The sequence below is a fragment of the Ascaphus truei genome, chromosome 21 (assembly GCF_040206685.1).
Source record: "Ascaphus truei isolate aAscTru1 chromosome 21, aAscTru1.hap1, whole genome shotgun sequence".
Classification (NCBI taxonomy): Eukaryota; Metazoa; Chordata; class Amphibia; order Anura; family Ascaphidae; genus Ascaphus; species Ascaphus truei.
Genome location: NC_134503.1, coordinates 5,376,272 through 5,402,033, shown reverse-complemented (window position 1 = coordinate 5,402,033; position 25,762 = coordinate 5,376,272). Strand labels below are relative to the sequence as shown.

General features: G+C 44.9%; 1 protein-coding gene across 25 annotated transcripts in view; it reads left to right on the top strand.

Annotated features, from left to right (window-relative positions):
* The window catches only part of FNBP1 (formin binding protein 1), an 89,202-nt gene that overhangs the window by 36,949 nt on the left and 26,491 nt on the right, over window positions 1–25,762 (top strand). For all 25 annotated transcript variants that reach the window (XM_075578650.1, XM_075578653.1, XM_075578658.1 and 22 more), the window contains exons 5-6: window positions 13,601–13,663; window positions 15,347–15,451. In XM_075578650.1, coding sequence (XP_075434765.1) covers window positions 13,601–13,663; window positions 15,347–15,451 — 168 coding nt within the window. The remainder of the gene's footprint in view (window positions 1–13,600; window positions 13,664–15,346; window positions 15,452–25,762) is intronic.

Here is a 25,762-nt window from a genome sequence, read left to right as displayed (position 1 = left end):
CCTGCACTCTACATAGTCTGGTGGGTTCCCAATATCCGACCCGGCAGTAAGCGCTAAAGACACATTCTCAATGCCGGCGGAGGGATCGACGCAAACAAAGGGGGCTAAAATCTTGTCCAGCATCGGAAGAATGCTTCACATCGTATTGTGCCAGAAATCGCGAGCGGGAAGTGTCAGACGCACAGAATTGTCCGACTGGGTATAAGATGTGATGAGGTCTAGATGGGTGCCAGATGTTCATAGCTGGCCACTTTCTGCTATAATTGAAAGGAGGAACCTTTCCGTGGGGGTCAAACTTATTCTCAGAAAATTGCTTTTGTAATGCATTCTGGCTTGTTACTCGAGGTCAACTTAGAAGTCTCAGGAAATGTGGATGTGGTGTTTGTGATGAGCTTTGTACTGGAATGGTGTAGTGACGACTCTTTATCACAGGATTGGCATCATATAGAATAGTAATTATTCTTGTAATTATTGTCATTAATATAAACAGCTGTTTGTAGTCAGTGTATAAATATTTAACATTGTTATGAAGTAATATTTTGCTATTATGGTTGTTAAATTACTAGCACTGCCCGCTCGCATGCGCAGGATGTAATGCTAGTGAACCACAATTTATACAAATTTGGAACAGGTGGTTTGTTGTATGTAATAGCTTATAAAAAATATCACTTGTGGGTACAACCCTGTCTTGCCCCATTATCTTTTAGTGCTTCCATTGCAGACAGGGATTCTGGGTAATGGCATGTAAATGAATACTCCATGAGTCACTCTTTACTTCTCTATTTTAACTTGAACCCCTATAAGCTCACACCGGCTGTATTACACAGCTTTTCAGCCCGGCCTGGATAAAGAATTGCAGAGCCAGTAACCTAGTCGCTGTTGTGACCTTTTGGCTCTCGTCACTTTGAGGTTGCTTGTTGGCTATGAAACGTGAAGCTAGAATTTAATAGTTGTGCCGGTTATAAATTACTTCAAAGGTTACAATTTTTAAGACTTCTGAAGGGGGGACTATTGGATAATAAAAGTGATGGGAGAGTGGAGACCCACACGGATTTGGGAAAATGTTGGTGTCGACTGTAGAAATTCAAAAACTCAACAGTTTTCCTGTAAAGATCTTGATTGAGGTCCCATTGGGGATTGACATGTCGAACCACAACTAAATACCAGTTGTTTATCTGAACAGATGAGTGTGCTGGTTCTTGTCTCCAATGAATAGGAACCAGAACACTTGTATATAGTGAACAAATAAAACATTTACTGCAGATAGATGTTTTGCTCCCCAACAGAACCTTTAGCAATTTATTTTCATTTATTTTTCCCTGAGTGTGCAGTTTCCTGTTTTATCTATACCTATTATATTTCCATGCACCTCACCATAACCCAAGTGTAGGACCATCTGTCCATGTATTATGTAGATCATTTTACTGTTGACAAAATAGCTTTGTGGCTTTGACCACTTAATGGCTGAAGGAGTCTTTAGCATTGTGCTGTGGTTTTCAGTCCCTCCCGACCAAGTCCTAAAGGGTTAATGCATAAGATGTTATCAGCTTTACATCTAGGGACAGATGCACACGGTGAAGAGGCCCCTGCTCATAGTAGCATGTTTATCATCATGTCGGGCCTATTTTTAGCGCACACAAAGCACATATGTAGCAGGCGTCCAATCTATTGTTTAAGGCCAAGCGCAGTATCCGTTGTCTCAGCAAGAGAAGCCTACGTTCTCTGCAAAGGAAACACGAGAGAGCCAAAGGGAAATACTTGTTTTAAGCATAATGTTCTGATCGGAAAAGCTCAATAGGAAGCTGCACATTATGGTTCGGACGTTGGTGAAGGTTTGTTTATGTCAAGAGCTTTAGTAGTAACTGAAAATTGTTACGAGGTGGTGAAAGGGAGGGTTGAAGGTTGGGCGATATTTTTTTTATTTAAATTTTTTATTTTTATTTATTTTTTTTAGTTATGAATTTAAGTAACTAGAGGAATTAGTGAATGTCTGGCTTGAATTAAAATTCTTGCACCAGCAAACAGTAAATATCATCTGAACCACCCCCCACCCCCCCACCCCCCCACCCCTGCATTTATCATTGAAGTCTCAATGTTAAAGCTGCGTCGATTGGAAGTACAAGCAGTTACGCAGGTACATACAGGTACACAATACATATAAATGACTGCAACAGATAAAATCACAATGATGGATGATAGATTTTAGTCCTTATCTGAGATTTGCACTGAACTAAAGCATTTAGGAGTTGTTTGGCAGAATACTGGACATCCAGATTGTGTATTTTTGAAGTGAAACTTCCTTAGTGGCACCTCATTCAAACTGGGGCAAAAAAGAATTGTGGAGACAGAAATGAAACGGATGTGACGTCAGTGCTGGCAGTTGAGGCCGGGCTGTGTTCTGGCTCAGCCCGACCCCAACACTGACATCACACCCGCTCCACAAATCAGATGCGGCGGCGATAGCCGCCGGCGCCGCTCCTAACGGCTGCTGCTCCCCCCACATGGCCGATGACATAGGCGGCGGCGGCGATAGCCGCCGGCGCCGCTCCTAACGGCCGCAATTTCCCCCAGGTGGAGATGGGCACGGGCGGCATCCGGGGCAGCGGGGACCGGCTCTCCTGCTACAACCCGCTGACCGCTCTCTGTCCCAGCCGCGCGCTCTGCCGGGCTGGAGACTCAGACAGAGCCCCCCTGCGCATACCATTCCTCCCACACGTCCGCCGCCACCATTCCTAACTGCCGCTGCTGCCCGCTGACATGCGCGGTAGCCATGGCGATGCTCACGGGCGGCTCGGAGACCTCCTTGCGCTGCTGGGTGAATGATGCGCTGCTGCTGCTTTCCCCCCTCCTGCTCCCCCCCCCCCGCTCAACATACTCACCGCCGTCACAGCTAACGAGTGCTGAGATCCTGCACTGGTGCGGCTGCGCCGAACTGCTGCTGCTCTCCGCGGGGGCCCTCCAAGTTAAGGAGTTCTCCAGCTTCGAGGCCGGCGCTGCCAACCAGTCGAAGGCTGTGTTCGTGGTGAGCTGCGGGGGGTGAGTGGATGGGGTGAACTTCATGGCTGAGGTGATGTGGGCGCTGCTGCTGCTGGTCCCGATCTCCCCGCACCTATTCCTGGCCCCGGCCTTCTCCTCTCTCTTCCCGCTGCTACCTGGCGGAGACCTGCAGGCTCTCAACTGCAGCTGGCCGGACAAGAAGAGGATCCCGGGGCTGGGGGACATGGAGCTGCCCTCCTTGCCCCCCTGAGCTACAGCTTCACATCCGGAGCCTGGTTTCAGGACTTAACCACCTGATGGAGGGTATCGGGGTGAGAGAGGAGTGCTTCTCGGTGGGGCTCCTGAGAAGGATCATTGCGGGGGAGCTGGCCAGCTATCCTCAGGCGAGAAACCGCAGGAAGCATACACTGACACTGACACATACACACACACACACACACACACACACACACACACACACACACACACACACACACACACACACACACACTGACACACTGACACACTGACACACTGACACACTGACACACACACACACACACTGACTGACACATACACACACTGACTGACACATACACACACACACTGACTGACACATACACACACACACACACTGACTGACACACACACACACACACACACACTAACACACATACACACTCACTGACTGATACACAAACTGACTGACTCACACACACACACTCACTGACTGACACACATACACACTCATTGACTGACACACATACACACTCACTGACTGACACACACACACACACACACACTCACACACACACACTGACTAACACACACACACACACTCACTGACTGACACACATACACTGACTGACACACACACTCACTGACTGACACACATACACACTCACTCACTGACTGACATACATACACACTCACTCACACACCTACACACTCACTGACTGACACACATACACACTCACTGACTGACACACATACACACTCACTGACTGACACACATACACACTCACTCACTGACTGACACACATACACACTCACTGACTGACACACACACACACACACACACTCACTGACTGACACACATACACACTCACTGACTGACACACATACACACTCACGCACTGACTGACACACATACACACTCTCTCACTGACTGACACACCTACACACTCTCTCACTGACTGACACACATACACACTCACTGACTGACACACACACACACACACACACACACACACACACACACACACACACACACACAGACACACAGACTGACACACATACACTGACTGACACACACACACTCACTGACTGACACACATACTCACTCACTGACTGACTGACATACATACACACTCACTCACGGACTGACACACATACTCACTCACACACCTACACACTCACTCACTGACTGACACACATACACACTCACTGACTGATACACATACACACTCACTCACTGACTGACACACATACACACTCACTCACTGACTGACACACATACACACTCACTCACGGACTGACACACATACACACTCACTCACGGACTGACACACATACACACTCACTCACGGACTGACACACATACACACTCACTCACTGACACACACCTACACTGACTGACACATACACCTACACTGACTGACATACACTGACTGATACATACAGACTGACACACACACACCCCAGTGATGCGCCGAACAGCGCCTACACACATGTGCCTACAATCCCCCGCTCCCCCTCCCACCCCCACCCCCACCCTGTGAGCTGCCGAGCACCTCCCATGTTCCGTACCTCCGCTGGGGGGCGGGCTGCAGCAGGAAACACAGCCCACAGCTCCGCCGGGGGAGGAGACTCAGACAGAGTTCTCCTTGTCCGCAGCTACGTCGTGGTGGGTGTAGGTCGCAGAGAGAGACATACACACCACAGACACACACACTGACTGACACACGCAGACACACACACACACACACACACACTGACTGACACACGCAGACACAAATAATTCAGTTACTATAAATATAGATGTGCAAATAGCTAAAACATGTGGTCAAACTTTTGTGTTTTGGAAGTCAAATTGTTTTGTGATTTTTAATTAAAAACATCACCATCACAAATAAAATTTATGTGACAAAAAACAAAGAAGTTTCACTTACTATGCGCGTGCTCAGCACACACAGCTTTTTTTCTATGTAACAGTGTCACTGGGGACCAGGCAATTACACCTTTTTATACCGTCACAAACAGTGACTAAAGTAACCAACAGGTTCTACAGGCAATAGTATGTGGACCTTTTTTAGTTTTTGGTGTAGTTGTACCTCCTTACAAAATGTAAGGAAAGCTGTGGTGTTTTTGGTGAGGGGGCATGGTCCCATATATAGCAAATATATATAGCCTGCTTCTGTCATGCGATCCTTGTGACTGGAATTCTGGGGTGAAAAGCTATTTGGGGTATTTGTATAAAGTAGCAGCATCAATAATAGACTTGGGAAACACAGAAAAAAGTGTAAGGAAGAAAACCTATTTAACATTTTCAGAATCCGGAGTAACCAGTGGCTGCTGCTGGACTTTAAAGCCTTCAAGGCAAAAGTGGGTCAAATCTAGGGCAAAAACCGCTCCAGATGCATCAAAGAAAAACACTTTATTTGGATGGGATTTTTATATTTGATATGATGGGGTTTTTTTTTACTCTGATCTGTGCTACTTTTCACTTTGTTTAGATCAATATTATGGGGCTTTAGGGGAGCTGTTCAATGTGTTGCACTTAGCACAAGTCAACTTCTGGTTTTCTAGTGGGGAGTCCCTCCAGCAGATAAGATAGATGAGCTGATTTTTCCCAAATGTCCCAGTGTTAAATGGCAGATATTCAGGGCAGGGAAATCTATCTGAAGACCACATCCCTTCCCCAGCGCCCCATCCTATCTGCGGTGGGTAAATGAATAAAAAAAAGCATGTTTCCTGCTTGATTGAGGTTTTCAGCCTTGTGCTAATTAATGACTGTGTGTAGGAAGCAGAACTCGGCTGCTGTAAGCGATAAGCGAGTCTTGCATTACACACTACTTTGTGGTCTTGGGAAATTGTGCGTTTTAAAAACAGATTGTGCTCTGCAAGTGAATCAGGGCTTTCCTTAAAGTAAGAGCGGGCAACGCTAGGGCTCAAGGGCCACTAACAGGCTTTCAGGATATCCCTGCTTCAGCACAGGTGGCTCAGTCTTTGACTGCTACCGATTTGAGTCCCCTGTGCTGAAGCGGGGTTCTCATGAAAACCTGACCTGTTGGTGGCCCTTGAGGAGTGGATCTGCCTCTGTTGCTGATCAGGGTTTTGTTTAGTTTTTTACAGATGGCTCAAAGATTCCAGCCCTTGGTGTCTATAAATTGACCCTCTCTTTTTTTATAAATAGAGAGTCAAGATGACCTTCATGGTGCCTCGGAGATGGTTTGGTTTTATTTAGAGTTACATTAACATTCCAGTTCTCAGTGGGGCAGCACTTGAGATTTGCCATGTTACTATAAAAGAGTATGTCAGAGTTATCTTGTGCTGTCTTGTTACAAGTTGTTACTGTGCTTGACAGTGTGGGGGGTGGTTAGTTGCATGCCAAGATGTAGTTCTGGAGCTGCTCTTGCACATGTTGGATTCACAAATACATTGCATGTTAGTCATGACAGGAAGCACGCCCCACATTGTAACCTGAGCCTATAGTATATACAACAATAAAGAGGAGGAGTTTAAGCTAGAAATGTTCTTACATCCCATCTGAAAGCGAAATCTGACTTCATAGATGGGACTTAAAGCAGCTGCTGTTTTTATTTATTCCCCCCCCCCCCTGCCCCTTTAATATGGGCATCAATACAATCCACACAATAAGTAATTAGCTAAGTTGCCGATCAATCCGTTCTCCTGTGATCGATCGGCGAAGATTAGGCTCGGGGGTTCACTAAATGGCTGTCAGTGCAGCAGAAGAGGACCCAAGATGCAAAGTTCTGTGGGGAAGATCATGTGACCAGACAGTCACTAGATACAATTGGAGCACTGCTAGAGAGAGGGCAGGGCTCAAAAAGGGGTGTGTCAGAGCCTGCTTCAGAAGAGGAAGAGGATGTGACTTTGTAAATGGTTGCTATCGAAACAAAAAATGCTTGTTACATTATAATACATTAAAAATGTCTTTCAGAGTGGTTTAAAAAAATGCTACATGTACTTTCTCATAGTACAGAACTGATTTTATTTAAAAAAAAAAAAAACACAAACAGATATTGCTTGGTCTGCAGTGTTAAAGCAACAAAACATTAAAATCATATGTATATGAAAACATGCATGTATATGTAATCTAATGTCTAATAGGGAGAACACATACGTACAATTATAGCACCATTGATATTGAGTTAACCCCTTGGATATCATACATGGACATCTATGGCTGCCAGATCCGCTGGAACTTGGCACACGTATAATTTAGGAAGCTTGTCAATTTTTCCATTTGGCAATTGAACCAGCTTCTGTTAGTGATTTTTGTGATGGATGGGACATCATGTTTCCACAACGCTAGTTCGCATCTCGTGGTCCTTGGTATATGGGCGATTAACTTGTTTTCGGCCATTGAAATGACCTGGAAAGGTCTGTTCAGAAGGAGGAGCCAGGAGTCAAATGGGCGGTCCAGGCCCAAGATCCTATCTAGTCATTTTTTTATCTTTCTCCATAGAATCGCCACCGCTGGGCAAGAATGTTTGAAGGAGATGGGGGCAGCACAGCCCTTGGGGCATAAAGGGGAATAACCCAGGACAAATACAGACTGTTTTAGAGGAGTATGGTACCATCTCATCACAACCTTATGTGTTCTCCCTGATGGTAATGCAAATCGAGCTCCTAGATACTGCCTCGAAAATCTCCAGCCAATCATCTCCGTCCAAATCTTCCCCGATGTTAGATTCCCATTGTGACATACATTTAGGTCTTTGTTGTGCGGATTCCACAGGACATTAAATGCTCCCGTACAGATGTTATATGAGTTTGAGTGTCAGATTCGCCTGAACAGTCACTCAGTGAGTCAAGGGCTTGGATGGGTGTGTCTTGGAGTCCTTTTTCGGACACTGTGTTCAAACTGTTTTGGGACTAGGTCTGGTCCCAAGTCTCTAAGTCTCGAGATGCCTACATTTTCTCAAGCTGCAAAAGACATCTTACAGTATCTAGTCCCGGAGAGAAGTTGGGATTGGTTCCTAAGGGAGTCTATAGAAGTGGGGGGAGAATTTGAATCTCATTGACTCCCAAATTTTCAGGGAGTGAGCTATGCAGGGTAGTGAGACCCTTATATTTGTTAATACTGTTTCGGGTAGCCAAATTATCTTATTCAGGTCACTCGGCTGAATCGGCGCATTTTCCAAATCCACCGAGCATCTACACTTCAGGCTTTCATGCCAGAGTACCGATTGGGATAGTTGTGCCGCCCTGTAATAGGAGTGTAGGCAGGGGAGAGCTAGCCCACCAGAGCCATTTGTGATAGTTAAAATCTGCCTACTGATTATCGGCTTCTTGTTTTTCCAAATACATTTTGTGATCAAGGATTGAAGAGTGGATATATCCTTGGTTGGGACTGGGATTGGCAGGGGTTGAAATAGAGGATCCAGGGGAGCAGGTTCATTTTACTACTATGTATCTTGCCAATCCATGAAACGTTATAGCTCGACCAATCATTGATAGTGTCTGTAAGAGCTTTAAACATTTTTGGGTAATTTGCTCGGTAGAGCGAGTCATAATTGTTAGTAATATAAACTTCCAGATATTTAATAGCCAGAGGTTGCCATTTGAAATCGAAATTGAGGCTTAGTAGTTTAACTACATCCTTTGCCAGATTGATATTGAGGGCCTCAGATTTAAAGTGATTTATTTTAAATCCAGAAATTTTGATAGAACAGCAAATAAGTTTGGTAGAGAGGTCGGGTTTAGAGAGCGAGAATAACATCTCACAAAATTGCACTTTTTGCAGATTGGTGGGCCACTTGGATACCTGAAATGTCTGGGTAATTCCTAATGTTTAAAACCAGAGACAGAACATAAAACACAGACAAAGCTCAGTTTTAGCACATCCAGTGAGACTCATACACGGTACAGTGCCTAAATATATATGTATAAATATCTAATAAGTAAAATGGTCTTTTAGTTTGACATTTTTGGCCAAAATTGTTGTAAGCCCCTGAGCCAACGCCACGGCAGACCACATATCAGGGGTCCCTAACGCTAATATAAATACTTGGGTGTCCAGTATGTTTTATAATTCCTAATGTTGGAGGATCTATACAAGGAGCGAATAGAAGGGGAGAGTGTGGATAGCCCTGCCTTGTACCACTCTTAATATTGGGCAAGTTTGAGAGGAATACCTGTCAGATCACTTTAGCTGTAGGGTCAGTATATAGAGCAAAGATTGCTTTTAAGAACCTTCCACTAAACCCAAAGGCCCTCACGGTGGTAAGCATGTAGGACCAATCTATGCAATCAAATGCCTTTTTTCTGCATCTAACCCCAAAATTATTGAGGGAATCTGATGTTTGGATGCTAGAGCAATTTAGATTAATAACTCGACTAATATTGTCCTCAGCTTGTCTACCCAAGACAAACCTAACCTGTACTGTATGAATAAGGGAGGGGAGGACCATATTCATTCTATTTGATCTTTAGATCCTTGATAGCTGAAATAATCTCTTCTGAGAATCAGTTGTCCCAACAAGGCCTTATCTAGGTTCTTCAATTTAGGAAACTCAATAGCTCATCGGCTACATTATCGTTATGTTGGACCTTGTTACCATTGTAGAGCTTCGAATAGAAAGACTGGAATTCTTGAGATATGAGAAGGGGGTTGGAAGTTAAAACACCCAATTGAAGGCATATATAATGGTATATTATGGGGGCGGGGACAGTTGTTTCTTAGCTTAAGTGCCAGCATTGTATTGGGTTTGTTGGATTTTTAAAAAAACTTAAGCATAAACCATATCAAGGTTTGTTGAGTCTGTGATGTTAGGAGTAGGTTTAGCTATGTTCTGGTGTAATTTTAATCATTTGAGAGAGGCAACCAAGTGTTCTGAGGTCAGAGCTGTAATTTTATTTTGTAGCTAATAGATTTTAAGTAGTTTCTCTCTCTTTTTGCCCATCACCATACTTGTCAACCTACCCCGTATAGTGGCTTTATGAGCCTCCCAAAGGGTCAAAGAGGAAGTCACACTGTCCCTATTAATTTGGAAGAAGAGTGAGAGTTGGTCTCCTATTACCAAACATCTTCGGGATCTTAAGCGTGGTTTCATCCAGTCCCCAGTGGTGTCCCAGGGCTTTCATTTGTAATTGTGAGCATCAGTGGAGTGTGATCGGACCATGTATTTTAGCGTGGGATACCTTAGGAAGAAGTTGAGCCAATATTTTTTTTAAATATATAATCAATACGGGAATAAGATTTATTGGGGGGAGGGGAGAAGAAATAAGGGATGTCCTTTTGTTAATGGGTGGAGGTCTCTCCACGCATCTGATAATTGGTGCTGGCTTAGGCCAGCCAACAATGCCCTTGCATCTTCTGGTCTGCGGCTAAGTGGTCCTTTAGATTTATCTAATGAGGGGTTGTGAGAGAAATCCCCTCCAAGGATAACATTTCCTTTTGGCGCATACACGTTGGCAATAGTTAAATCTTTCCCAAAACCTCCCTTCTTTGTCTCTATATCTGGTCAATATTGAGTGGAACGTGGTTGTGTATTTATTTTTATGTTGTGCAGAAGACCTAAAAAAAAAAAATGGCATCTAACAAGTAAAACAACTTTTTTAACTTGCCGTTACACATTCTTAGGGAATTAATTGGAGGAATGATGATCCCAATTACTTTAATGACCGGGGCTCGGCGGAAAGAAACCTTTTAGCGACCATTCTCTCCAGCACCGTGCATGCGTCTTCTTTAATGTTTTCTATAATGTACTGATCAATCTGTGGTGACTTACTGTACATGATATAAATATATATTTTTGCTGCTTTAGCCAACTTTCGTGCCAGGTGGGCGTTTAATGCTTTGCAATGTGTTGCAGTCCTCTCTGGCGTTGAAGATGTCTAAATGCTCTTACCAATTTGGTATTGTTCAATAATGCAGTTTCATTGATTGTAAGGCACTGCTTACATTGTCTTTTTAGAAGTCCGATAGCAACACATACTGACCGGACCACCCCTGGCGATTTGTTTCCAGGTGTTTAGGGGAACAGCATAGATTGCAAGATTACCCTTTCAGCTCTAGAGTCAAAGCTGCATGGGATCATTGTGGTCTGCTGCTCTTAACAAGAACACACACACACAACACTGGTGTTGCTGTTACTGGAGCAAGTAATACATCTGCAGGGAAGGTAGCATAAGAAACCGATAAATATTTACCAAGAATGTCATGGTTGCAACCGGAATATACACTGAGCACAGGAGAGCAATGAGTTGCATCTGCTGTGTCAGCTTGAGACCTTCCTCTTTGTATCATTTGTGAAATTCAGTAATTGTGGAAGGAGTGGCCACATCTGAAAAAACGGTTTATTTGTTTGAGTCTTTTTAGATCATAGAATTTGTTTCCATATCCCGCTTGTCATTTTAATGTTGAAAGTGTAAAAAAAAAAAAAAAGGGGGGGGGATACTGATATCCGTACTTTGTGTTGCAGTACAGGATGGCAATCTTTGTCCTTTTCTGGTAACCACTTCAGTACTGAGAGAGACCCCTTCTGTCAATTTCTTGTCTGCTACTTTTGATGACAAGATCTGTAGTTTTTGTGTATTTGCATGGAGAAGCAAGAGCAAATTCTTACCATGTGATGACAATAACAGCCAAGACAGGAAACGCAGATTCCAAATGTTAGGAGTCCAGATGTGTGGAGGGAGGGTGGTGTACACACACACACACACACACACACACACACACACACACACACACACACACACACACACACACACACACACACACACACACACACACACACACACACCACCCTCTCCACCCCCCCCCCCTTTCTGTGGGCTTATCCCCATCTATCTCTGATAATATGCATTTAAAATATATAAAGCTGTTTCTTTTTTGGTTTTATTATTGTGGACTAAAAGTCTTGTGAGCATGGTTTGTAATGCATTATTATTGCTATTAATATGGTTTACATTTGTAATATTGCCAGAAATGTATGTAGTGCTGATGCCATATAAATCTGACTGTCCGATACATGCTAATGTTTACCGCGATGCCTGGGGAACGCCTTCCATGAAGGGTTTACAATCCTAGGTGATTGGTTGAAAAACTAAAAAAATACAAACCCCTCCAGCAGATAGATTCAAGGTTGCCTGCGTTCAAGAGTGTTTAATGGCCGACCATGTTTCTAACCGTGCTGCACTGCGTGCGTTTCTTCAGACATATAATGTTATCAGAAAGAGAGGGAGCGTGGCGGTGTTCTCCCTCTGCTATTGTGAACAAATGAGGCAGTGAGCTGCAGGACTGCCAGCTTCCGAGCTGCAATGCCTTGTATGGCTACGCTGCTGCAGTTCACAATCTCTTTGTGACTGGTCTCATTTGCTAGTGATTGAGAGGAGGGGTAGGACTGTCACTTGGGGCTGTTTCTGATGATCTGGGTACACAGAATTTCTCTTGCATTTAACAATCAGGCGTTTCAGATACATTAGACATTGGCCAGATTATGTTATGCTTGGTTTCTGGAAATATGTGTCTGTCTGGATTGGGATGAGGAAATAAAAGTAACAGAATGAATGCAGAAGCTACTGTACCTCATAGTGAGTACTATAGAAAAGTAACAGGACATGAATAGAGCAGGGGAATGACAGGGGCGTTAACTTCATAGCCATGGCGGCTACTAAGTCATTTGAAGAAAGACAAAGGCCCAGATCCACAAAAGGATGCCAAGTTTTACTCCCAGTGGGAGTAAGGGAGCGCTAAACTTGGCACCCTTTTGTGGATCTGGGCCCAGGCGTTTAACCCCGTCACTGCCAGTGTGGTTTCAATCCTTTGTTGGTTCCTCTGTCGGAGGATCAGACCGTAGTACCAAATATTAAGAGGCTAGTTACAACTAGTTCCTGTTCTCCAACTACAAAGTGTATAGGGCAAGGCAGCATACAAGGAGGCATTGTAGGAGCTGTGAGGTTGGAGACCTATCAAAAGCATACCGCCAATATCAGACACCATGCCAAGCATGAGACAGAAAAACCACGTACTAAAATGCGTTTGGCACCCGAGACATCGAAGCAGCACTCTATAGTACACTTCTTACACGCCTTTTATTTGCTCCCTGTGGTTATTGCAAAATGCCAGACCTCTCTTCAGATTTGATTAGGTTTGTAGATCTTCTATTAAAGAATATCACCTGTTTCACGTGAACAAAACGTATGAATCCCAGGAAGGTTGAGAGTTTCTTTCAGTTACACAATATATCATTTAATATTATTTAAATATCACTATCACTGTGTTTTAGCGCCACACTGAATCACTGGGTTTCTCACGTGAACAAAAGTCATGATTTTGATGCTTTGGTCAAATATTTGTTTCCTTGTACATATTTTTTTGTATACATTCTTTGTTTGTTTTCATTTTGGATTTCTATTGTTCTCCTTTTCGCAGAACTTCCATGAAGGTCGCAAGGCACAACAACACATTGAGACCTGCTGGAAGCAGCTGGAAACCGTAAGTAGGGGAAATGTGTGTCAGAGGTCAGTTGCTGCTTCTCGGCCTCATTATTTCCCAATAAAACGGCGTCCCATATCTTTGAGGGGCTGAAATGAGCGAGATTGTGGGGATTCTAAAACACAAAACCGCCATTTTAACACCTTTCATGCTGTCTCCTCTGACATCAGAAATGTTAATCAATCGGATTGCTACTTTAAAGAAATCACAAAGTAGGGAGAGGGAGTAGGGGGGTATGATAACTTTTATTGGACCAACAAGTCGTTAATGTCACGAGATTTCAAAACTCTCGCTGTCCTTCATCGGGTTACCCTCTGCTACTACATGGAAAAACAGACCAACCCTTTCTTCCTTTCTTTCTTTGAGAGGACACTCGTAGGTTTCAGAGGCTGTTGAATGATGAGTCACTCAAAATGAGTGGGACCTGACATAACTGTAACTGAATTTTTGTTTCGGAAATAGTGAATGAATGTAATTTATTTCCAAATTGAATCCCCTTTACACCGGCAATCCCCCAGAAGCCTAGATCTGTGTAATTCCTATAATGTTGCTTTCTTGCCCTCGGAGCATGTTGGTGTTACAAATCACGATTGTTTTAATGTTTCGGGGGTTACCATGGTAACCTTTGGACTGCTCTGGGGAGAGCTCCATTTTAATCTATTCTAATATTTCAAACGCTTGTCTTCTGAACAGATTAAAAATAAAAAAGGGTTGGAAATGGAGTGAAGATAGGTCTTAAAGTAAATAAATAAAATGCACAGGAAATGGCAATGAGCACAGACTGCTTCTTTAATTACTTGCACTGCTGTGGAAGACATCACAAGATAATGCACCAAAATGTTGCATTGTATGTTTGCATGATAACTATATTTTGCCAATAGGGAGATCTGAGATCCATGCTCCTTAGTAGAACAAGGCACGCAGACCTTAATCACTGACCCATACACTGCTGCACACTAGTGCTTTGCAGATTTGATTTTTCTTAATCAATTCAGTGGCGGCACTTCCTCTGTGAGCAGGTCCTGCAGTAACTAATAGTTTCCAGCCTCTCCCTGGAGGTCAGACGAGGAGTGCGTTTCTGTTTAATTCTTATGCCGTGTGTAGATGTAGCTGTGTAATATTACTCACAGCATGAACCATTTATCTGTACCAGATACTTCTGTGCTGAGAGCTTGTTATATGGTATGCTGTCCGTGGGGTGTTCTTGCCATCACAACCACATGTAATGCATCAATCACCAAGAAGGCGTTTGTTTACCTACAAATAGTCCATACTCTATCACTTGGCTCTGGGACAAGTTGCAATGCATGTCCACTCTGGCAGCGGTGGGGGTTAAAGGTCGGTCAGAAGATAACTAGCAAAAAAGGTTTCATGGAAAAATGATCTTTTGCCTCCTCTGCGGCCAGAGTGTACATGCTTTAAACCAGAGGTAGGCCAACTCCAGTCCTCAAGGGCCACCAACAAGCCAGATTATCAGAATATCCCTGCTTCAGCATTGGTGGCTCAGTCAATGACTGCACCACCTGTGCTGAAGCAGGGATATCCTGAAAACCTGGCCTGCTGGTGGCCCTTGAGGACTGGCGTTGGCCGCCCCTGATTTAGAGGAGCAGAGTGCTGCTGAAGAAGGCTGGGTGATGTATATAATTCTTTCCTCTCACTCGCTTTCTTTCTTTCCCATTCCAGAATAAGAGAAGGTTTGAGAGGGATTGCAAGGAGGCGGACAGAGCTCAGCAGTACTTCGAGAAAATGGATGCAGATATTAATGTGACGAAAGCCGATGTTGAGAAAGTAAGAAAGATGGAACCTTTTATTTTATTACTCTGTATTTTATGGGTGTACATGTTTCATCTGGTTATTATTTTGACGAACTTCATTATTTCAAAGAGGCGAAATGCAATATATATATTGATTTTTTTTTTTGTCATTTGTTACTGAAGATTCAGAATTGATTTCTAATAACCCTTTCACCAGACATCGTTTCGTGTCACTCATTTTTCAATGCACTGAGGAAGCCAACGATGTGTAGGATAGGCGTTTTATGTACAGGAAACCCAGCATCTGGCCAAGTTCATGTATTTATATTGTCTTGAACTGGACACAGAGCAGCATGTGACCGGCTAAAAATCTTGTGTGTGGCACACTATGGTTTCTCCGTTTCAGTAGTACGTTCTGTCACATTTCTAACCTGCTCGGATTGGAACAACTGCACGTCTGATTATAAGTGTTATATATTGTGCCAACAAGTTCTGTGAATTCTCAGTTTTTACTAAAACTGTCTCTGGCTAATTTTGTTCATCGGCAAGTTACAGACAAAAGCAAAACTTAGCCGATTCTGGTAAGATTGAGTATTGTTAATACCCAGGAGATCGAAGTAACTGAAGGGAAAATCCAACATTCTCTTAAACTGTGAAGGTTATCTTGGTAAGATTATTCCTACAGTATGTAACTGAACCACACATGGCTCATAGGGAGCTGTTGGGGAAACCGCTCCATCATACATGTTCTGAAACAACTGCGTCCCGTTTTTCCTTTGAATCCAGTGTACAGTATCTCAACGCCTTTGCTGCCAGATGCGGGGAATGGGTTCATGAACATTCGCGGTGACAGGCACAGAAAGCATGTGTCTTGCCGCTCTGTTATCTGGAAGAGAGGTTATCAATATGTCTGGAAGATGGCAACTGAAGCTGCACAAGCTGGGCCAGTGTGTACGGAAGATAAAGATCTGCCCTTGTCAGGCTATGAATAATGCTTCTGGTTGCAGCATGTGACTAGCCCTACGGTTACATAACCGCAGAATAGCAGGCGGTTCAGCCCGACTTCTAACACTTCATTGTTTCTGAAAGAAACACCATAATCACACAGATATTGCTAGTTCCCACATGACACTTTCTGTGCCTGCGCTGTTCCCTGCTGGAAATTGGCCTCACACTTTGGAAGACACTGCATATAAATGAACACATTTGGGATAACTTTGGTGCTTTGTAGATCCCACCTGAACGTTCACTGCTTTAACCCTTTTTGTGCCACAGATGGCCCCTGAAGAGGTGACTTTAAATTCCATTTTAAAATGGAGTTTCCTTATTACATTTTGAGTAATATACGGAAAAACAACAACCCTGTGAGGTGTACACACTCTTAATCATTGTCAGTCCTATAAAAAGTACCATACTAACTTTCATTTCCTCCTTTTCACATGAAATAAAGCAGTAATGCCATTCCTTTTCATGTAGAAACGTTGGTAAATGTCCTTGTAGTAGAAGTTCATCCTGGTGCTGGAAGCAGCAGCCCCCTCCCCCCCATTGACTTTGAATGCTTTTTCTGCACATGGAGAACACACGCAGCTGCTCCAATGCCTCCTGTCTTTGGAGAGATCTGTATTATCTACCCATTCGGGTTTATCAAGCGACTCCTTCACACAGGAGGTTACAAAACGTGTACATTTCGCATATGTGGGCGCAATGTCTCTTCACTGTCTTTCAGGAAGTGGTTAGTTACCGGAGGAAGAACACTTCTCGTCACAGCTAAGATCACTCTGACCATTTCTTTTGTTCTGAGTCACAGGACAGCACCGCCTCCTGAATCTAGATGAAAATGAAGTGCAAAGTTGGGCTTCCAACAGTCTCTTTTAGAAGGAACTAGCTGATATACCCGGCGTTGCCCGGGCGTGGAAGGGCAGGGGGCATGGAGTGGAAGGGCGGGGGGGGAGTGGAGGGGTGGGGAAGGGGCGTGGAAGGGCGGCGGGGGGCCAAGGGGCGTAGAAGGGCGGGGGGCGGGGAGGGGCAGAGGGCAGGGTGGGAGGAGGGCAGGCAAAGTGCAGGGTGGGCAGAGAGCAGGGAAGGGGGGCAAAGGGCAGGGCAGGGGGGCAAAGGGCAGGGGGGCAAAGGGAAGGGAAGGCAAAGGGAAGGGGGGCCAAGGGGCGTGGAAGGGCGGGGGGGGCCAAGGGGCGTGGAAGGGCGGGGGGGGGGGCCAAGGGGCGTAGAAGGGCGGGGGGGCCAAGGGGCGTAGAAGGGCAGGGGGCAAGGGGCGTAGAAGGGCGGGGGGCAAGGGGCGTAGAAGGGCGGGGGGTAAGGGGCGCGGGGGGGTCAAAGGGCGGGGAGGGCAAAGGGCAGGGGGGGTCAAAGGGCAAGGGAGGGGGGGCAAAGGGCAAGGGAGGGGGGGCGAAGGGAAGGGGAGGGGGGCAAAGGGAAGGGGGCAAAGGGAAGGGGAGGGGGGCAAAGGGAAGGGGGCAAAGGGAAGGGAGGGCAAAGGGCAGGGCCACCGGCCAATGAGAGCCGTGGGAGGGCGGGCGGACCGACGGACCAACCAAATGGTCTCCAGACACTCTCAAACAAGATTTTCGATTATATAGATATAGATGTATTTTTCTAGCTGTAACTAAGTACTATTCTGCAGACGTTTCGAGCTCTGATACTTATTCAATATCCGACGATCAGGCTGTTTTGCCTCCCCCCCAAAAAAATATATCTATATATAATTAAGCCCCTAAAGTGGTCTAAGTCAGGCGTGGCCAACTCCAGTCTTCAAGGACCACCAACAGGTCAGGTTTTAAGGATATCCCTGAAGCAGGGGTATTCTTAACCTGACCTGTTGGTGGCTCTTGTGGACTGGAGTTGGCCACGCCTGGTCCAAGTCCCGTGAAAGCACTGCATCCTCAGCTGTCATCTTCCAGGTCTTTTCCCAGCAGGTTAAAGCTGCAGTCCCGGCTGTAATATTTCTGTCAAACCGGGTGGGGCCCCATGAGCTGGTTGGTGGCCCCATGAGCTGGTTGGTGGCCCCATGAGCTGGTTGGTGGCCCCATGAGCTGGTTGGTGGCCCCATGAACTCCAGTGACTCCCTGGGTCAGTGGCAAACCCAGGGTGGAACAGGCGTCTACTGGGTAAAATTGGTGAACATGTTTCAATAGAAAAAGGGGTTGGTGTGTGTTTATATAGGAATGATTGCTGCTAAACAAAGGTGTAGGTGAGCACATGCAAATCGGCACTCCAAAGGGGATCCCTTTTTAACAGAGAAGATAAAAGAAGCATTTCCCTATGAAATAGGTGGGAAGTAGTGGCTGTCTGTAGCTGAACCGCCTTCATTTCAGCTCTGGGGGACCCTATGCTCCTCGTGGTACATACTGAAGGTGATGCTGATATCGAATGCAGGTTTGAATGTCCTGCAGGGCCAATAGGAAGCCGCAAGGGATGACAATGCAGCTTCCTATTGGCCCGCTTGACACTGGACTTTTAATCCGCCATATTGCATGCTCAGCTGGGGCTGCTACCGGGTGTAGCCCTTTCAGAGGTAAGTATCTCGGGAAGCAAGGTGTCTCCAGAGCTAAAATTAGTGGTTCCGCTCCGGAGTCCCCCTGCTTCCCACCTAGGGTTAAAAATGCTGTATTAGGGTAGAGAGCTAGTATATCTGAGCACTTCCTCAGAAGTAGCTCCATCTGCTGGCTTGTAGGGTGTTAAAGCTGTGGTAAGAATAAGATACACCCACCAAGCACATTTCTGTAGGTCACTCCAGCACTGAGGAGGATACGTGAAACATCAATAGCAACAGTTTCACACTGCACCAGTCGTATACAAAGGTGTAATGAGATGGTGGTTGGTAGCTCTCTGAATCAGATGCACTGATTCTTGCCAGTTATCAGCAATACGCACTGTTCCGTGTAACCCCTATGCTGCTGCACAGGAACATTGTGTTTTAGTCTTCTGCAGGGGTAGCCAACTCCAGTCCTCAAGGGCCACCAACAGGTCAGGTTTTCAGGATTTCCCTGCTTCAGCACAGGTGGCTCAGTCGAAGCTGGAACTGATTGAGTCACCTGTCCTGAAGCTGGGATATCCTGAAAACCTGAACTGTTGGTGGCCATTGAGGACTGGAGTTGGCTGCCCCTGGTCTCCTGCATACAAGCGCACAGAACCATTTGTAAGTTAGGAGTTGTACTCGGATTTCAGGTCACCTTTGACGTGCACAATAGGAACGGGAGAGCAGTGTTGTAATGCAGCCCTTTCTCCTCCCCCTCCCCCCCCATCTCAATCTAATTTCATCCTCCTTTAATTACATTTCTGTATTGTGCTTCTTGGACCATAACCAAAATTACCGCTGCTGTGTTTTATTTACTGATCTCTTGAACATCAGTTTCATACACAAGTTCATACTGCCTTTGTACATAACAGAATGTTTTATATATGTGCATATCAGTGGCACCAGGTACCTGAGGACGGGGCTAGAGTTTTCATGTAAAATGTGTAAAGGTATTCATGTAAAGCTGGCTACTTCAACTGGCGGGGATAATGCGGGCTGTGATGGGCCATTGGGCTGTGATGGGCCATTGGGCTCTCTGCTACTGCTAATATATTAGATGCGTATGCAGCTAAGTGCAGTTTGTCCTCCTGAAACTCGCTTGTAAGTTAGAGTAATTTAAATATATATAGTAGAAAAGTTATGAAAGCTTGGAAAATATTTATAGGCGTTTTTAAATGTATCTGAAATGAAATTGTAACGCGTGTGGCCGGTTTACTCCTAAATGTTTTCTGATTTGGCCCCTGTGGAGATCTTGTTGTAGAGCCCAGATGTAAAGAGTGGTGGATTTGTGCAATAGCCGCTCAACAGAGGTGGTAGAGGCTAGTACAGTAAGGAGATTCAAACGTACCCGGGAAAGGCATGCCACGGCCCTAAATATCAAGTTGAACCTCAGAAACCCGTGGGTGAAATAGGGTCTAACAGGAAGATGGAAACATCGGGTGGGGCATCAAATTCCGTCAGGCAAAAAAATGATGGCAAATGATTGTTTTGTATGCATGTTTTGATGGTGCATTTTAAATGGAGTGGTTATCTGTGGTCCTGCATGAGGTTGTGCTGGCAGGATATCTTTTTACATTTTGTTTCCAGCTAATTCTACGCTCGCTTTCTCACTGTCTTTTCAGAAGGGGGCCCACTATAGCCCCAGGTAGAGAACATTCAAAATAGAACTATTAGAAAAAGGCAAAAATGCGAACTTTCATCTGAGATGTGCTGCAGCTAGCCAATCGCATGTACATAAAAGGTTACTCCTCTAAGCCCAGGAATCTGCCCTGGTCCCCAGTATGTCTGCCTCATCTATAACCCCTTCAACAAACCCCCATCAACAAAGCAGCTGACCTTGCCCTGAGTTCTTGCCTCACCCCTCTGGCATCAACACCGGCGATAATACTGCACTATTTTGTATTGCAAATGCTTTCACTGAAACACAGAGTACAGAAATACAGGTTGTTATCGGCAAACACTGCCCTTTGTATGATTGGAATGGGTAGGCCTACGATTTGCTCTCTGCGAGGTCTGTTTACATTATGTATCAGTATGAGGAGGAACCTGGCTATCCATGTCAGAACATCTGATTAAATATAGCCCTGGCAGCTGATGCTCCCAGCCATGACACAGCCGCCTGGAGAGAAGCAGGAGCTGCCGTATCACAGGGCACGGAGGGCTCCCCTCTCATTGCATTAATAATGTATTGGCATCAATTATCCAGCAGACCAAACAACTAGTGAGGTTTCCCTCAGAGACTGGAACGATCCCTGTACCCTGTAGCTCCCCTCACAGAAACTCTGCCTCGGCTTGCTCTGCTGTATAGGGTCACAAGGGTAAAAAAAGGCCCTGCTCACTGTATACCATTTCATGGGAGCTATGTACGCAAATCAGGGCGTGTACTTTAACGCCCTTCCCAGGGCCCCCAATAAACCTCTGCAGACCTTTTAATTCTCCCATTCTCACTTTGACACAATAAAATGAATGTGAGCGTGACAGGGCAGACTTGCACCTATTTACATGGGTGATATTGGTAACGCAGGTGTTGGGCACTTTCAGGACACAGGAACATTGTGTTTTCTGCTGTTTTATTATCGGCATACAAATAAGCACCTGACTCTTTTTAAGAAAAACAAATACAAAATCTAGCTCCCTTTTGGAGCACGGACTGCACTCTTATTGCTGCTCTGCCTTAGCAGCCTACAGCTGACTAATTCCCCTGCCAGACCCTGGAAACCTCCCCCACAGTCCTTCACAGTTTACTGCCCCAGTGATTGCACCGGGGGCTTCAAGCAGGGCTTCTTCTCCTTACCCTGGGAGCTACAGGGAGCACTGCCCCTCCTGACACGCTCAGGGAAGCTCTGTACCCTCTGCTTTTTCAAAAGACACTTGCATGTTTGACCTGCATGGATATGTGACCCGGACTCCCAAATCCTGTTCTGGATTTGACATATTTTTAACCCCGCATGGTGTCCTTCCAGCTGGCGTTTTAGCACAGGGAGGACTAATCACATGTTGGAGCCAGTTAGCCTTAATTGCAAAAATAGTCAATGTGACCGTTTGCACAAAAAGTCATAATTGAAATGTTCGTGTTCTACGCCAATAGTGAGATGCAAATAAACTGTTCAAACGGTCACATTGTACTCTTTCTCCAGTGTTTTCCTTTCCAATGACTGCAGCCCAATATTTGCATTAAGCTTCTTTTGGTTCATACATCACAGCTGAGTATACTCAGCACCTTCTTTATATCAGTGTGTAGCTATCGACTTTTTCTGTCGTGGTGACGTACATTATTTTGCAATTTGTCACGTCCCCATTAACACTAAAAAGGCTTTAAGCTGGGTGGGAGAACGTCATTGCAAGTCTTCACTCTGTCATTTCATTGATTCTGTGTTGTCGTCAATAGCACGTCCAAAACTAGGTCTGCCTAATTAAAAACATGCCACTAATTAGTGGGTGTAAGTTGCCTCCAGATATCGGTGGAAGCAACAAAACGAATGTGTGACTGATTGCAACATGAACATAGGCTGTAGGTGAGAAACTCATTAAAACCAAGCGAAAAGAAACACTGTGTGTGTGTGTGTGTGTGTGTGTGTGTGTGTGTGTTCTCTCTTTTGAAAGGCTCTCACACAACTGTTTGAGCAACAAAATATCACAAATATCTGTTGCTGTGTTCGAAACAGAGTATCTATTACTCTGACAACTGTAACAATAATGACTTATACTTTGTAATATAATGTTGCATATCAGCTGCAGCATGTCACAGACTAGCACAAAGTTACAAGGCGGCCATTTCGTTAGGGGCACAATCAAGATTTATAGCAGGAGCACCAAACGGTTGCCAGCTTAGATAAAAATGTAGAATTATACATTGTCACATTATTTACATATCAAAAATAAGAATAAAAAAGGGGGAATGTAGTATTGCTGCAGTTAAAGCTTCCGTCCCCCCGTCCCCCCATTCCCCTCATTCAATATGTGCATCAATACTATCTGCACACTGAGAAGTGATTTAGCTAAGTTGCCGATCAATCCGTTTTCCTGTGATCGATTGGCGAAGATTCGGCTCGGTGGTTCATTAAATCTTTTAGTGCAACAGAAGATTACCCAAGATGCAAAGTTCTGTTTGGAAATCATGTGACCAGGCAGTCACTAGATTCAATTGGTGCACTGCTAGAGAGAGGGTAGGTCTCGTTTCAGAAGAGAAAGGGGATGTGACTTTGTAAATGGTTTCTATAGAAACAAAAATGCTTGTTGCATTATATCCTACAAGTATTTTCTCATAGTACAGAACGGATTTATTAAAAAAACAACACATGTAGGATATTGCTTGGTCTGCAGCTTTAATGTACAGTTCACAGTATAATTCTAGCATTCACCAAACACACTGTTGCAAACATTTCATCTTCCTAATGATGATCACTTTTTGACAATCCTATTTACAGTACAAAGTGATGTGCATTCTTGGGTGGCTTGTGGCGCTTTGTTTCAGGCAATGATTACTTATTACTGTCATAGAGGTGCGGTCCCACATGGCCAAATTAAACTCATGGCATTGATATGGTAATAAATAAAAACTATGGGATTGAGGTGTTCTATTAAATGGCTATCCTACCAGTCTTTGTAAATATTTGAATGTGAAATGTCGGTGGATGTTACTTGGACATGGAGCGCTCACGGATAAATCTGTTGATCTCGTCACTGGAGTGGAGAAAAAAATAAGATTCACATTCAGCCGAGTAACAATTCAGAGTTCCTGTTATAACTGAAACAACTTCCCAAAGCTGGTTGCAAATAACTAACACTTGTATGTTTGTGGGGGGGAGGGGGTTGAGTTAATCACTTAGTTTTAGCATATTACACCCCACTGCCATTCACTCTGGTCCTAAGTGGGAGTGCACTATAAAACCATCTAATTCAGGGGTGCTCAACTCCAGTCCTCAAGACCCCACCCCATGAAAAGGTCAGGTTTTAAGGATATCCCAGCTTCAGCACAGGTGGTACAGTTTGCGCCTGAGCCACTTATTGAGTCACCTGTGCTGAAGCAGGGATATCCTTAAAACCTGGCCTGTTTGGGTGTCTTGAGCGGAATTGAGCACCATTGCTCTAGGCCAGCAATATTTTCCCCTGTTTTTTTATAATTGCGCTTGTTCATTTGTCACACGTATGGTATGCTTTCCAGTTCCAACCATGACCCGCTTATGCTAACGTCTGTGTGAGTCCAGCTGAGACAATACCTCCATTGAATTCAACTCATTTTTGGAATCAATCTCAAGGGTTTATTTTTTTCCTTTGACAAAATATTAGTCGGTAGTATAACCGCTCCGGCTGACCCCCCATGCCAGCAGCACAGCGGGTGCCAGTTTGAGTAACCCTTTTAGCCTTAGTACTGCACAATTGAAGATTGTGTCGTTCCTTACAACAATTATTAGATCTGTTTTATCTGCAATTTTTAACCAACTTTATTTATATTGCTGTTCTGCAATATGTTAAGCTTCTCACAATCCCTACCATGTTTGGAAATCCTCCCTGCTACTGATCTTCTGCTATTAAATCTTCTGCAGCCCTTTCATTGGATTCCCAGATGTTGGCGACATCACAGCCTTGGCAGCTGCATTGAGAATGCTGGGTATTGGTATGCTGATGAGTATGCAAATCCACACTTCACATCCCCATATTTTTCTCCGGCACTGCAGCATTGCCCTTTGAAACACGGAGCTGGAAGCTGATTTCACAAAGCAGGATTTGGGACTGTGAATTCCTTGATCGGAGATCAGGAAACCAGGCCATGGCTTGCTGTATTAATTGAAAGGATAAAGCCTTCATTACCTCTTGTACATAATGAACAGCATTGAGCAGCTTCAGGGTACCCTTGCGTTGCTGAGCTGTAGTAGGGCTAGCAAACGGATAATTAAGCATGTATTTCCTGATAAATAATCTAAATGCCCCATGTGAGATTTAAAGGCGATTTACATGTCATATTGAGGGGGATGGGGCGATGAAAAGAGCAGTTGTTTACTACAGCGGGATCAATGATCTAGCACAGCGGTGCGCAAAATGGGGGGCACGAGAATTTCTAGGTGGGGCGCGGTGGTTTCAGAGGCCCCTCGTTCTTCCCCACAGCATTTAAATTAAATGCCGGGGGAGGCGTGAGACCTCTGTAACTCGCTTACCTGTCTCTGCCGGGTCTTCGGCGACGCATCGCCATGGCAACACGCTTTAAATGATGTGGAGAGGGGGGGGGGAAGGCGCGAATGCTGTGGCTCTCGAGCAGGGGGGCGCAGCTCAAGAAGTTTGTGCACCCCTGCTCTAGGACAACGCTTCCCAACTCTAGTCCCCAAGTACCCCCAGCAGCTCGGGTTCTAAGGATATCCCTGTTTCAGCACAGGTGGCCCAGTCAGAGGTTCAGTCTTTGACTGAGCCAACTGTGCGGAAGCAGGGATATCAGTCAAACCTGACCTGTTGGTACTTGGGGACTGGAATTGGGAACCACTGATAGCGAATATGCACGCTTCTCTTCTATATCGAAAGACTAATGTTGTATAAAATCACCTCGTCAGCACAAGTTTTGGGCTATGTGGTTTTTAGTGGCTCACCCTAAAGCCCTTTTTTTCGAATGTTTTGGAGTTTCTAGCATTGGGCTTTTGAGACATCAAATATAACCGCTCCCTAATGCAGGAGTGGCCAATTACAGTCCTCATGGTCTTTGCAATCCCCCCAACTGGTCAGTTTCTAAGGATATCCCAGCTTCAGCACAGGTGGTGCAGTCTTCGATTTGAGCTGTGCCGCAGTGAGGATACCCTTAAAACCTGACCTGAGGACTGGAGTTGA